The 15,944-nt window shown below is 39.7% G+C and overlaps 1 protein-coding gene across 2 annotated transcripts in view; it reads right to left on the reverse strand.

The window, feature by feature from the left end:
- GAREM1 (GRB2 associated regulator of MAPK1 subtype 1) overlaps nt 1–13,778 on the reverse strand; it is a 186,721-nt gene extending 172,943 nt beyond the window's left edge. For both annotated transcript variants that reach the window (XM_081263351.1, XM_081263350.1), the window contains exon 1: nt 13,117–13,778. In XM_081263351.1, coding sequence (XP_081119477.1) covers nt 13,117–13,237 — 121 coding nt within the window. In that variant the 5' untranslated portion in view covers nt 13,238–13,778. The remainder of the gene's footprint in view (nt 1–13,116) is intronic.
- Between the last annotated feature and the right edge of the window lie 2,166 nt (nt 13,779–15,944).

Below are 15,944 nucleotides of genomic sequence, written 5' to 3' on the forward strand. Positions count from 1 at the left end.
ACTCACTGGGAAGTTAATTTGAGGCTTTTTCTTTGGCACTAGAAGATACCCTGAAAGTTATCTTATACTTCACTTTCAGCAACTGCCACCCCGACACTGATAAATACAACTATTTATAGAGTCTTTAGGTGCTAAATTGGCAGACTGATAATGTATTTTATTTCCCATCAATCACTGGCTTTACATACAGAGAGAATTAAACTGGTCTCTTCCTTCCATACCTGTCTCCCTACCTAATCACTGCAGTGAACTCAACACTTGCACTGTTATTCAACAGAAGAAATGAAATGACATCTGAATCATCACATTTGCTCCTATGGGTCTTGAAATGATCTCAGGATTTCTATTATTTATCTACTAGAGTCAAGACTCAATTTCTAAGCTTCAATACATTGTGAAGTTGCTCTAGTCTGTCTCATTTAACTGTCCCACACACAGCACTTCAGGGTATGTTAGAGATTACATAAAAAAAGAATTCAAGGGCTGGGGTTGTAGCTCAGTGGAAGAGCACTTGGCTGGTATGTGTGAGGGAGGCCCTGGGTTTGATCCTCAGTACCACATAAAAAGATAAATAAATAAAATAAAGGTATTGTGTCCATCTACAAGTAAAAAAATATTTTTTAAAAAAAATTCAATCAACTTGTCAACTGCATTTAGTCTTTAAAGTCAGAGTGATGAATCTAATCTGTCATCTTAGTTTTATGCAATCCACAGGAATTTACCAACAATAAAGCATCTGCAGAAAAACTCTTGACTCCAACAAAAATAGAATTACAGTTGTGAATATACACATGGTTTGATGGAGATTTTCACAGGATAATTTTATTTTAAACAATGAAAGGGGATTCTTTCTTTCAGAGGATCAGTCCCAGTATGACAGTGATCACTATACATTTAAATCTGATATTTATTTTGATCAAAAAGTAAATTAATAACAATTACTCAATATCAGAAACAACAATAACTACTTAGAAACATACCTGGAGAAAAATAGAAAGCTTACAAAGTGATTAACTGACATTAAATTTGAAAATTATAAAAATTCTGTAGAAAATAGAGAACAAAGTACATTAGGATTTTTTTATTATTATTATGCTACCAAAGAAAACTGAACCAAGAGATCGGGAAATGTAACAAACAAAAACATATTACTGAAGTTATTCTATTAGTAACCAAAGAAATAAAATAGAAAAAAGTGGCAATTTCTTAAATTATCAAATACTAAGAAACAACTATGATACTCAAGGATGTACAGACTGATGTGCTTACTTACTCACTGCTGATGGTCCCAACTTACCTGGATGCAAGTTAGTGATATCCATCCACAATCTAAAAATAACAAAACTCCCCCTTCTACGAACCCCAAATCATGAAATAATATCAAACTGACAAATTTAAGTAGGAAGATATTATCAAAACCAGGACACTCAAAATCTCATGTCTCACAAATGGAAAACAGTCAAGGAAATAATAGTTTATTGTTAATAACAGCATCCCATTTAGTGATAAAAATTTTATTTTCTAATAATAATAATGAAGAAACTTGTTGGTAAGCAAATGTAAAATTCAAGAAGTAGTTTCATATAGTTTGGTTCCACTTTTACATATATTTTCCATGCCTGCATAACAACAAACAATGCTTATATAACAAGTTATACGTGCTCTGGAATTAAAAACGGATAATCAATTTCATATTTATTTTTTCTCTATATTTTCCAAAGTTTCTGTAATGATAACACTGGGGTGAAAACAGAAAATATTGTTTTATACACAAATACAAAGACCCTGGCAAAAGGAATATAGAGTGGTGGGGGTGGGGAGCATCTTTAAAAACTGAACAGCAGTTTCACTGTGTATGGAATCAGAGAGAAAAATGTTGACAAGTATGCAAATCATAGGAAAAAGACAATGAGGTGTGCCTCTATCACTGCGACTCCTTACGAGTAGCTTTCATGCCTTACTTTTTATAAAGCACTTCACCTCTAATAACAGGCTTCTTAAATACAGAACCACTTGGAAGTTAAAGTTGATGCTCAAGGATGAAAAGAGGAGGAGGTCAGGGCAAGAGGATCATACCATCTTCGCTGAGGAAGAACCTGGGCAAAGGAGGTGTCAAGAGGCTGAGGCCCAACACGTGGCTATTTTAATAGTGTTTTTGAGAAAGAGGGAAAATGGGAAGAAAGAGCACAAAGCAACAATCTGAGTGGCCAAGGTTGCTAAAGCAGCTCCTAATACCCAATGTTCACCACTTCTTCTGCCATAGGAACCCCTGGGCATCATGACTCATTAGGACTACAGTTCCCTGCCTTCCAGTAATCCTGGACAGAGTACTTAAGTCCTGACCAATGAGATCTAAGTGAAGGGTTGTGCAGCACTAGGGGGTAAAACATGTTTTGCCTTACTTGCTGTCTGGGATGCAGACATAGATCTCCAGCAGCTCTTCAGAACCATGACGTGACCCTGAGAGTGAAAACTACTTGCTCAGGATATCAGAGCAAAACACATAAGCCTAGGTCCTTGATTCTGAAGTCCTGGACTACATACCTCAGGGCTTCTTTTATATGAAAAAGAAATTTCCATGTTGTATAAACCACATTTTGTCTGTGTGTGTGTGCGCATGTGTGTGTGTGTTACCCCTGTTATGCACAACTAAAGTTCACCTTCACTGGTCTACATGGATGTGATGAGCTTAGGAAAACTTCTAATCCTATCTACTCTCAATGGCAACCTTACTCTTTTTTTTTTAATTGTTGGTCGTTCAAAACATTACATAGTTCTTAATATATCATATTTCACAGTTTGATTCAAGTGGGTTATGAACTCCCATTTTTACCCCGTATACAGATTGCTGTATCACATCAGTTACACTTCCATTGATTTACATATTGCCATTCTAGTGTCTGATGTATTCTGCTGTCTATCCTATTCTCTACTATCTCCCCTCCCCTCCCCTCCCCTCCCCTCTTCATTTCTCTCTCTACCCCCTCTACTGTAAATCATTTCTTCCACTTGTATTATTCTTCTCTTACCCCTCATTTCCTCTTATATGTAATTTTGTAAAACCCTGAGGATCACCTTCCATTTCCATGCGATTTCCCTTCTCACTCCCTTTCCCTCCCACCTCTCATCCCTGTTTAATGTTAATCTTCTTCTCAAGCTCTTCGTCCCTACCCTGTCCTTGGTTACTCCCCTTATATCAAAGCAGTCATTTGGCATTTGTTTTTTAAGGATTGGCTAGCTTCACTTAGCATAATCTGCTCTAATGCCATCCATTTCCCTCCAAATTCTATGATTTTGTCATTTTTTAATGCAGAGTAATACTCCATTGTGTATAAATGCCACATTTTTTTTATCCATTCATCTATTGAAGGGCATCTAGGTTGGCAACTTTACTCTTAACTGGCCAAAACATGGGACCAAACTAAACCCCAAAATAAGAGCAACATTTCTTATAAAACATGGTGTGACTTGGCTTTCTGTTCCTTGGTATTTTTAAGTAGGTAATTTAAACCTTCTCAGCTTCTCTCTGCCGTGTGCTCACTCGCTTTTTCTCCAACTAATTAAATTGGTTTTTTTTAAAACTTGGGTTTGGTGCTTGAATGATTTCGTGGCCCAAAGGTAAAAATGGATCCTCTTTCAATAACGACTTAAAACAGACTAAAACTGAAGATCTGGGAGCCTACGCTTCTGAGGACCAGGAATGACAATCGAATGGATACAGGCTGGTTCTTTGATTCTACCCACCCCTCATGTGCTCACTGTTACTAAAGGAAAAGAACAGTAATCCAAAAAAAAAATATCAATCATGGAATGCAGAATCTGTACCAAAGAAGCGCTGAAGTTGTTCTAGGTTTTCTCAGGCATTTCATTAACCTTTTTATGAATGGATGATAGGCTGTTATAACTGGTGCTTTTACCTACAAGATCACAGATGTGATTAAAAATGGGAATGCAAACATTTACCCTTTTCTGTTATTTTTAGATATTTCAATCTAGTTCCCCGCTAGGAAGAGGACAAATTTTCATTTCCAACATCCTAAAGTCTTAGATTAAAGAAACCTAACACCTTAATATAAAAGTGTCTTGCCAAGGAAATTTTTCTCTACGGAGCTGAGCAAAACATAACAAAGCCTAACTTGTTTAAAATCTTCTCAAGGATATATACATAAGCTCTGCTCACAATTATATCACCCTGTGCTAGAACCTGACCCAATCATAACAACTTTCTGTACATGTTAAATATTATCCAGAACAAATATCTTTATACCTATAAGGAATTTGTGTCGCATTTTAAATTCAATTACTTGGTATTTATTAAACAACCATTAAGCCCAAGTGGTATTTAAATATTTCAAACTGGGTTAACAATTAGCAGAATCAATTAAAGCAACTTGCCCATAATGGTAACATAATTCACAACCCAGAGTTTTTCCTTCTTTTACCACAATGTAATACTCCTTCAGGGGCATAATAGAAAACTCATAGTTTAAAATTAAGACACTCTCATTTCAAGTCAATCTTGAACATTCTAGGAAGATGACAACTGTACCAAATTAGTAGTTGTGGTTTTATAACACCATTTGAACCAAGTGGCTTGCTTTGCTTAGAAGTAAAATGACTGTACACAAATATCTATGTTTATGGCAGCAAAATTCACAATAGTCAAATTATATGGAATCAGCCCAGTTAGCTGTCCACCAATGAATGAATGGATACAGAAAATATGGTATACATACGCAATGGAGTTTTATTCAGTCCTAAGAAAAATGAAATTATGTCATTTGCAGGAAGATGGATGAAACTTAAAAATATTATGTTAAGTGAAATAAGCCGGTTGTATGTTTGCTCATATGTGGAAACTAAAGAGGAAAAAGGCAAAAAAAAGCAGGGTGGGGGCGTCTCATGAAAATCAAGGGTTGATCAGTAGAAGAAAGGAAAGAGGGGAGAGAAAAAGGGAAAATACTGAAAAGCGATACTGGTCAAATTATACTGTTATGTTGTATGCCTGTACAAATATGTAACAACAAATCCCATAATTATGTATGACTATAATGTACCAATCTAAAAATATGGAAAAATCTTGTTAAAAAAAACTAGAAAAAAAAGGAAGTAAAATCACTAGCATGCCAAGAGGAGATGATGGATAAATGGTTAGCTGAATGTCCAATCAGGTCTTTTCTCTATTGCAGGGACTAGTTTCAAAGGTCGTGAAAGATATCAAAGAGTCATCTTAATATCAGGGGGAAAAACTGACTTATTTAAGAAGAAAGAGAAAAATCTGAAAATGAATTTCAATTTCCAAAAATAATTTATTTAAAATATTGATAATAGTCCTAAGAATCATTACTTTATAAACCATGATGGTCTAATACTCTCTTATTTTTTCGGCTGCTAATATTAATTAGGTTCTATCATTTTGGTTCTGATTTATAAATTTAAGCATACAATGACTACCTCAAACGGAACAAAAGCGAAATTCTATTTCAGACATGCTGAGCTAAACAGTTTTAGTGATATAGGTATCTTGGACCTCATAGTTGCTAATATTGAGATTTGCTCATTCATTTACTAAATGTTAGCACTGAGTGCCTCCTACATGCCAGGCATTGTGCTGGGCGCTGAGAAATAGTAAAAACAATTTTAGATTCCTTTAACCTGAAATTCAAACAAACATTTTTGTAAAACTGGGAGTAAGGGTAGGGTAGGGAAGTTTGGGGGGGTAGGGACATTTCATGTAAAAATGGCTTCTAAAGGAAAGTAATCTCATGAATTTCCAAGTACTTTAGCAAGTATTTTATATATTTTTAAGTAGGACAAAATAGTACCCAAAGAAGCTGTTGTTGAGAATCATTTTTTCACGTTGCATCCAAAGAGCTGGTGTTCTTAAGATTGAAAGTCCTGCTCAAAACCAGAGGGGAGTTTATAAGTCTTCCTAGAACCGGAGCTCAGTAAGTGAAAAGACAGATACCTCAGGAATCTCAAATAAAAATAAAAGAGTTTACAAGCTGGTCCACAAGAACTTGCTCTTTCAATAAGGTGGCCAATGAGCAAAAGAGATGAAAATACTCCCTCTTTAAACTATGATGCAGATGATCACAACAGTCAAACCAGTTTTCCTTTCACAGATGAACTGAGCATCTAAAGATTTTTACCGGCAATGTGGAAACTCATTTCACATTAAGACTTTCAAAACAGCTGTCTTATTTGGAAAAAAAACGAGTACATTGAAGGACATATAGCCAATCCTGTGTTTTGGGTCTAAATGTTTATAACTGTCCATTGCCCAACGTTCCTTCCTATTCTTTCTTCATAGTTTTTAGACATAACCAATATTAAGAATAGGTGAGCACTGGAAGAGGTACAAGCATACTAAAAACATCATGTACAACCACAAAATGAGAAGTTACACTCCAAGTATGTATGTCAAAATACATCTACTGTCATGTATAACTAAACAGAACAAATAAAAAATTTTTTTAAGTATACTAAAAGCTGGGCACGGTGGTGCCTGCTTGTAATCCCAGCAGCTCAGGAGGCTGTGGCAGGAGGACGGCAAGTTCAAAGCCAGCCTCAGCAAAAGTGAAGTGCTAAGCAACTAGTGAAACCCTATCTGTAAATAAAATACCAAAAAAAGGGCTGGGGATGTGGCTCAGTGGTCAAGTGTGCCTGAGTTCAATCTCCAGTATCAAAAAAAAAAAAGTCTACTAAAAAATGACCATCAATCAATGAAAGTAACAGGTACATTCTAGAAGAAGAAAAAGATTCAAGTTTCTCAATTCATTGTTTTGGTCCCATTTAATCGGACTCATATGTCCACTCGGATTTAAAAGTTTTTTCCTAACTTCCTGCTTCAGTCCCTCCCAAGCCTAATCTCGGGTTACTTTATAACACTTCTGATAAAGACTTTATTCCTTTTCATATAATGCAGATAACTAATAACCTGAAGACGCAAAAGGAAATAAATTAAAGTCAATCAGAGCATTTTTCTGTTATATTTATCTATATAAAGATAATAAAACCTATTTATTCTTTAGTTTACTTCAGTTGCCTAAATGATATACTCTGAAGCTTCCCCTTCAAATGATCTGCACTTCACTATGCCAATCTCATAGGCATGCTGTTGTGTATTTCATACACACTATTATATATATGCATATATTTCATATATGCTATTGAATCTAATAAAATAAGTAGATACACAAGAATCTAAGTTCCATGAGGACAGAGGTTTTTGTCTGATTTGTACAGTACTGTAGCTCCAATAACTACAATAGGGCTTGTCATGTAGTAAGGGCTTAATAAACACTGGGTAACCAAGTAAACAAATTAATGAATAATTATGAGATACATTCACAACTACAATATCTATTTTTTTTCCTGCATGAGAAACCTACACACCAAAGGTGTTAAGAAACCTGACCAAGCCAGGTGCAGTGGCACATACCTTTAACCCCAGTGATTCAGGAGGTTGAGGCAGTAGGATCACAGGTTCAAGGCTAGCCTGGACAACTTAGTGAAATCCTATCTCAAAATAAATAAAATGAAAAGGACTGGGGATGCAGCTCAGTGGTAAAGTGTTCTGGACTCAATCTCCAGTACCAGAGAGAGAGAGAGAGAGAGAGAGAGAGAGAGAGAGAAAGAAAAAAGAAATCTGACCAAGAACACACAGCTATAAATGGCAGTATCTGTAACTAACACAGGTCTCTTGGTTCCAAATCCAGCATCCTTTAAACCATCATCTTCCCTATCCTGGGTGTGTATACTCTCTGTATTGTAAATACAGAACACCAGAGGAAACGAAGCCATACAATAAGCACATATTATCCTGGAGCAACACTTATACACTGTTTGTTACTTTTGAAGAAAAGCAAAATGAACACATATGCACACATATGTAAAATAACATCAATCACAGAGCAGATTTTGAGAACTTACATCAATTTCAAAGATAATACATAGATCTGCAAAGACCTTCCACACTTGCAAATAGCCACCTGGGGTCTCAGATCTACAGGTGCTTAAGCCCTTACAGTATCCAGGCACATAAATGATAAAGCTGTAGACGCACTGGAGCACAAAACAAAAACCATGGCCCCAACACACTCAGGGCTTGGAATCAGATCTGACTCCCCCACAATGCTAGCAAGGAGAGACTGCTGAAATCCTACCTATTTAACTATCTCCAACTTGTACTGCCTTTCTTTTTTTCCTTTTCCTGTCAATTCATGCAGTCTGGGACTTCCTTTTCCTTTCAACCCACAATCAGGCAGGTATTAGTGAGCTACTCCAGCATTCTCTGAACCAGAGTACAAGTCTGAAGAAGAGCCAACACTTCCCAAGAGGTTCGCCCTAACAGCCCTAAAAGAATCAGGATCCAGATCCTCAACTTCCAAATGTACTCTTGTCTAAAAATGTATCTGCCTGGGACGGTGACTATGATGCAGGGACATCCATCCTGTGATGACCTTGATGGTGATGGATGGAAGCTGTCCTTCCCATTCCTTTACAATGGTCCTTCCCCAACTTTACAAAACTAGCCTTTCCCCAGATCTTTCTGAAATGCATTCTCTGGGTTGCAAAGACCTCAGAAGGACAAAAAAAGAAAAGAAAAGAAAAGAAAAGTACTAATACATATTGAGTGGGAAAGAGTATCCAGTATTTGAGTAACAACTAAATCACCTTTTGTATATCAGGTAATTTCCAATTCTTTGTTAACAAAAAACAAAATCCCAGGAATGTTTAAATATGAATTGTCTTATGATCAAAAGAAATACCAAGTATTGGATTTCAACTTACATACCTTTTTTAGTTACAGAAAGTATGACAGTGATCATTAAAGTACTTCCAAGTATAAAAATATGTTGCATTGGGATAGTCTATTTCATACAAGGGAAAACAGATGGAAATATGCACTTATGGAGATAAAGGTACTAATTTTTAAGTGACAAAGAAGTTATCCATGTATCTTTATAGTAAGATGCATAGTTTTTAAAAAATGATATGATTAAAATGTCAATATTTATAATACTCTGAAAAATTACACCTTTTTCAACTATTTAAACTTAGGAGGAAAAATTTCAGAAACTTAAAATGTGTTTATAGAGTTTCACAGAATTTTTTTAGGAGCTGGAGGAACAAAATAGGTAGAAGAACATTGCTCTAGACCTTCATAGCCTTTCCGAGATGAAATAATGAGAAAGAAAATGAGCAATTTTCCTCCAACCCAGTTATGAGTAAAGATGGCTGCAGGTGGAGCAGGGGTTAATATTCTGTCTTCTGAGTCCTAAACGTATTTGTTGAACCTGGTTCTATAAGCCAACAATTTACAAGATTGATGACCAGTTGGAATATCACCATGAATAAACAACTAATGTTTAAGGAGATATGTTTAATGTGGATTCAACATTATACAGTGAACATGTGTGTTGAAACATCACATTACCCTAATATGCATAATTTTTATGTTTTCATGTATCAGTTAAAAAATAAATTTAAGGACTAAGGATGTAGCTCAGTGACAGGGCACTTGCCCAGTGAATGTAAGGCCCTGGGTTTGATCCCTACCGCTACAAAAAAAAACAAAAAAAAAAACATTTTTTTAATTAAAAAAAATAAATTTTTGATCTTACTGGTCTCAATGACTGGAGTTAGGTTTGGCTAATGAGACATAATCCCAGTAAATCTCCCAAGGAAAACTACAAGAGTACTTTTCTCTGGGTTCTCCATGAAGACTTTTGGGACAATACTCAAAAAGGCTCACTAATTTTGTATTTATCTTAGCATACAAAGACAAATTTCAACTTTGGATATGTAAAATTGAATGCATCCATCTAATTGGCATTTTAGGAGTGACATGCCTAATACAGAGAACTGGATTTTTTTATATACGATGTAATTAATATTTTTAAAATAGCAAATGTACTAAGGAGTCATCCCAATAAATTCCTATACACATATATCCTATTCCCCCAAATTCCACTTCTTTACTTCTTTCTGATTCTGTAACCTCTCTTCATCCCCACTGCTTCTCTTTAGCCACTTCACTGAGAGGTAGAAAGTCATCAAAATATGATGAATGATGCCAGCACTTAATTCTGTGTCTCTACTATTTTAAAAATATTGACTTGTTGGTTCTCAAGCTCTGAGAGACAGTGAAGCTATTTACAGCAGACATCAGACCTACTCCAAAACTACTCCCACCTTAGAAAAAGGAGATATCAGAGCCCAAGATAAGAGGTCAGTCTTGGAGGCACAAAGTCCTATGGAAATCCTACTCCATTTACTGAGTCCTTCACTTAATTTCTCTGAATCTCAGCTTTCCAAAGTCCTTAAAATGGGGCTGCTGAGGATCGGAGGCAATATATATCAAGCTTCTAGAAATGTACCTGCATTTGATAGGCACTCCAAAATAAAGTTAAGAAAAAAAGATTTCAAATGTTCTTTCAGGATACCTTAAAATTAGCCAAAAGTTTCCTCTTGGCATAACGTCAACTAGTGGTACTTTTTTTCAATTTCTTTCTAGTGTCTTTTAAAGCAAGTGATTTGGAAAATGACTACCTTTCACATCTAAGTATGGGGAAGGCGTGTGTGTGTGTGTGTGTGTGTGTGTGTGTGTGTTTGTGTAAAATGTACCTGCAGTACTAAAACTGGTAAAAAGATATACACAGAATGAGGACTCAAGGAAACTTGAAATTTCCCTGATAACATTTAAATATATGACCACATGTCCTCAACCTGTTCTAAGCCCTGCTGTGAAACATGTTCAAAAATAAGCAGAGAATCTATCACTGGCTCTTTCAAAGTCTACACAAATAAAATTGCTAAGATAACACATTGCTCAACAAATTAGCAAAGATTTCAAAATCCTAATATTATAATGATGTGGGCAGAGAGCAGTGCTCCTACAATGCCCATGTTAGTGTAAATGAGCATAACCTTTAGTCTCTAAAGCAGTGAAAATGTGTGCCAAGGATTTAAAAAGAATTCATAAGCATTCAGCAAGGAAGGAATATATTCTAAACAAAGTGAGTTTATGTACAGCAGTGTTCATTGTATCATGATTTATAGTAGCAAAAATTGAAGCAACAATGTCCACAAGAGAGGACTAAGTTCAGCTATCCCAAATAATATTATGTAGCTATTAAAAACCATGCTAAGGAAGAGTGTGTAAATGAGAAGGGACGGTTAAAGTGAAAGAAACAAGGTAAAAAGCAGAATTGGGCTAAGACTTTGTTTGTATGTGCCATGGTGATTCTCAAGTGATAATAAGAAAGGAAGTGAAATTTACAATAAAGAATTGGAATTACACACAGTGGTCAAAATCCATTCCAAGACTTGAAAGGACACAGTGTTAAAACTCACAACCCACATTCTGATTTTAAAAAGAAGTGTGGGATGAGGACACTGCTGATTCAGATCCTTTTTATGAATGGTGAGGACAGGAAAGTGGGTAAGAAAACTAAGAGTTATGTCTGAAACTGGTACTCAGCCTCTTCAAACTTGCAGTTTAATGAAGCTTTTGAGTGACTTTTACACCACATGCACCAATGCTTTCTTGCCTAATTAAGAAGTGTGGGCAGCATGCAGATAAAAGGAAAGGTCACAAAAGTTGAGGTCTCACAACCTTCCAGCATTTACAATTTTACACAGAGGAGGAATAAATAAAACACTGAATACCTACACAGATTCAGACCTGCAAATGCATATTTAATGCACAAAACTCTTTTCCACCCCCACCCTAAACAGAAATGCCTCAACATACAGTCTGTCCTCCCCTGGATTCAACAGCTATTGTCATTTGCATTTCATCACGAGTTTAAAAACTCCCAGTTTATTTCCAATGTCCACCACTGTCACCAACAATCAAGCAAGCATGCCAAGATTGTTTTCCAGCTTTCATGAATTTTCTTGCCCTTATTTTTCACAACAGTGCTTCAAATGTCTAATCTAATCCCAGATTTTTAAAAAATGGAATAAAAATTTCTTTGGACATTTATATGGCTCACATAACCCCAGAAAGCAAGGAATAACATAAGAGCCTGTGACTCGAAATGACATCTTTCTGCTTAGTGCTATTTTGACTTGGCCTGTGTGTGGCCACAGCTCTAGCTGCCTGCCCGCCTGCCTGCCGGCCGGCCTGGAGCCAGGCTGCCCCAGAGCAGGGCAGGCTTCTTTCCGCAAACAGTCTGAAATCCTATGAAGTCAAAACCCACTGAAGTTATGGTGAAAACAAAACACAACATAAACTGCCACCTTACATGTCACAACTCTCAAAGTGAAAGGAACCTGCTTGCCTGATAGTAGCACATCTACATATTTGTTTGCAGATCTCACACTGCAGAGCCAACATTTGGGGGATATTTGGTTGGTTGCTGGTGGTCAATTTCAGGTAAGACACGCGTTTCTTGGTTCTGAACTCAAGATTACAAATCAATATATGTTTTAGTGACTTAAATTTTTTTCTAGCCTAGAAAAGCACTAAGCTAATAATTAACCTTAAGCATACCAACACTTCTGCTGAAGACATTTCTACACACAGCCCTAAAATTACTTTCAGTTGGGTTAAACAAAACAGACAAGCTGTAATAAAAGGTCTTTGAGAAACGTGATCCCTTCCATTGGTCACCCAGGAGCTTTTCCTCTTTAATCTGCTGCTTCTTGAGGAAGGGGGATGGGGGCGGGGGCGTCAGGGAGAGCACCCAAAATAAGATGCCACCCAGAGCGCAATTATTTTCCTAAGAAAGTTGCCTAAGATACCTCCTCAGGGTTTCCCAGGTTGAGTAATTCTTGCAGGCGGCTGGGGAGGAACAGCGTCCATGATTACTATCTGCAGAGGTTTCCCCTATGTTAATTTTATTTTTTTAATTTTATTTTTAAGGCTTCCTTTTAATTACACTGCAAGGGTTCTGATTTCCACCTCTCTGGCTGCTGCTGGGGAGAGTTGATCGCAACGCGCCAGGGCTGCGACAGCCGCGCGGGCCAACTCCAGCGCTCGGAGGGGGAGTTGAGGCGAGCAACCCACTCCCCACCGGTCCCACCCTCACGAGCACACGCGCGCACACCCGCGCCGAGACGGCGGTCTGCGCGCGTCTGCCCTGCGCCCCGGCCAGGACTCACCGCTGTCCAGCCGCGCGATCTGGGGCAGCCGGTAAGTGCTGACCAGCAGGTCCAGCGGCACGGCCACCGAACTCCACTTCACATCCTTGAGGCTACAGCCCAGCAAGGGCGCCGTGTCCATCTTCCCCGCCTCCTCTGGTCCCGCGCTTCCCCGCCGCCGGCACCAGCGAGCGTCGGCGGCCGCCACTGCTCGAGCTCGCGGTCTGGGGCGCGCGGGAGGCGCCGGGCAGCTCTGGCCGCGGGCAGTCGGGGGGCGCGGCGGCTGAGGCGGCCCGGAGGGAGGGGGCCGGCGCCTGGCTCAGCTGCCTCTGCGGGGCATGGCTAGGGCGCCCCGCGTGCCCTCAAGCCGGGAGAGGACTCGGAGCAGCCCCGCGGCGGCGGGCGGCAGCGGCGGCCCGGCTGGCTGCGGCGGCCGCTCCCGCTCCGCCTCCTTCTCTGGCCCCGGGTCTGCAGCTGCGGCGGCCGCCCGCTCGCCTCCTCCTCCTCTTACCCCTCCTTCCCTCCGCCTCGAGCGTGTGAGGAGGAGCCCCGGGTCTGAGAAACGCCATAGCAGCGCTCCCAGCACTGACTAATCAACAAGGTGCGAGCAACGCCTGCGCAGCTCGGGGAGACACCGCCTCCGCCTCCCCGGCGCCGCCCGCTCCGCCTCCAGCCCGGCCTCCGCCTCCCGCCACTCCCGCCCGGCGGGTTCGGCACAGCGTCGGCTTCCCGGCCGCCCGGCTGCCGGCGCCAGCTGCTCGGCTGCACTCCGCTAGCTTTAGCTCTCGCTCCCCCGTCCGACCGCTAAGGCGCCCTGCAGCCTCGCCAGGCATCCCCGTTGGCCTGGTCCTTCCCGGAGCCCAGGAGGGCAGGGAGAACTCAGGGATCCTTCCCTCAGTCGAGCTGTTCTCCACTCCCACCTGGGCCACCAGCGGCTAGACCTTTGGGTGCCCCCCTGTTGCTGCCCAGAGTCCAAAGAGACAGGCCAGGACAGAGTCACAGACGGAGGAGGAACACTGCTTGGCATTTACCCCTGCCAATGTCTTGGCTGGGCACAAGATCACGAGCCACCACACACCTTGTAGATTCAAACAGCAATCTTTATTCCCGAACTCACACCGGCCTCTACACACACGTTCTGGGGAAATCCAGTTCTGCCGCCCAATTCACCTACTCCACGAGGCTTTTTTTTCCAATATCCCATTTGAACAAACAGCAGGAACACCCTAATCCCAGCAGCAATAATCTTCAACCTCCAACTTCCCTAAAACCCCTATTGTCTTAAACCCGGATACTTCCTAAAACCTGGATCCACCCTGGTCCTTGAGCAGGGTCACCTTTCTCAAACACACATGCAAGGTCACAGCAAATTTCCAAGGCAAGTCCATTTAACATGGGGTACTCTGGCAAGGAAATTTCCATGCGTCATTCCTACTTGGCAGTGGCCCTCAGCATACCCCCAACCCCGAAACTCCACTAACGCAGCTGGAAGTTACCCCAACCAGTTTAAGCTTTGACTGCTAGGCAAGACAAAAAAGGTAGAAGCATCGAGAAGCAGAAATGTGATGAATGGGCAGTACCCCCCCAAAAGGACGGTGGCCATCCACTTTAGTAACGACACTGTGTGAACAAGCTGCTGGAGACTGGGGGACATGAGGCCATACACACAGGGTGCCCACTAGGGTCAGCTGTTTCCACGTGCTTTTCCCACTTAGTTCTTGTCAATCTTAAAAGACTGGGATAGTTCCCAGTTTGTAGACATAGTACTTCTACATTAGGCACTGGTCATGCTGGGATTGCTTTCCACAATAAATCTGTTTCTCACATTTCTAAGCATGGCCTGTACACTGCAGGCACAGTATAAAGGTGGCTGTATGATTCTTATTTCTTGAATGCACATCCTGGCTTGCATGGTAATTTTTCTTTAAACCTAGTATTAAACTAGCAGAGGTAAGTGTTGCTGAGGTGAAAGGGTTGTATATCACCTCTGTTTTCAACACACATTTTCAGTATTCAGTGTTTGGTAAAAGAAAGCAAGCATTTGCTTGTCCAGCCCAAAAGGCCCTCAAGAGATTCCACCACCACCTGAGGGATGACTTCAAAGATCTGTGCCAATGAACAAGCAAGTCTATTAGTGTTTGCATTTGTGAAAAACCAAGGAGATTATTCTTCACCCAGCCTTCTGGTCCTCTCACTTTGAAGCATTGGTGATAATTTTCACAAAATTCTTCCACTGAAAGTTTTGAGTTTTATGTTATTCATGTTAATTTTTTTAAAATTCTTGGGAGAAAACTGAGTATTTTGGTATATATTTTACTCAGAGGTTCATAATGTTCTAAGATTTGCTTGCATAAAGAAGAATATTTCAAAACCATAAAAAGTAAGGGACCAACTTTTTTCCCCTAATAATTAATCATTTCTGAAAATAAAGCTTAGACTTCAAAATGACACAGGAAGGTCTGGGGATGTAGCTTAGTGGTACAGTGCTTGCCCAGCATGTGTGAGACCCTGGGTTCAATCCTCAGCTCACTGGAGTATTGGGGGACCTTTGAGATTGGGCAAGGAAGTCAGGGGCACTTCAGGCAGTGAGTGGATACTAAATCCTTATATGGTAAATTGATTTTAAAAAAATAACTTTCTAATACTATTATATCCTCTTTAAAAGCTTCAGGGAATCTGAGAAGTAATTCCCTCTCACAAAAGGATTAGTAACTTATGACCTAAAGACAAGATAAAAAGGAAAAAGATTAATGCAATCAACTTTTTAAAAATCAATAAAGGTCTTACATTAGATTTGCTCTTACTGCTGACCTTTAAAAAAAGATTTCATTTCAATTTTCAGTATTCAA

This window comes from Spermophilus citellus (assembly GCF_964194105.1).
Source record: "Spermophilus citellus genome assembly, chromosome: 12".
In the NCBI taxonomy this organism is placed as follows: domain Eukaryota; kingdom Metazoa; phylum Chordata; class Mammalia; order Rodentia; family Sciuridae; genus Spermophilus; species Spermophilus citellus.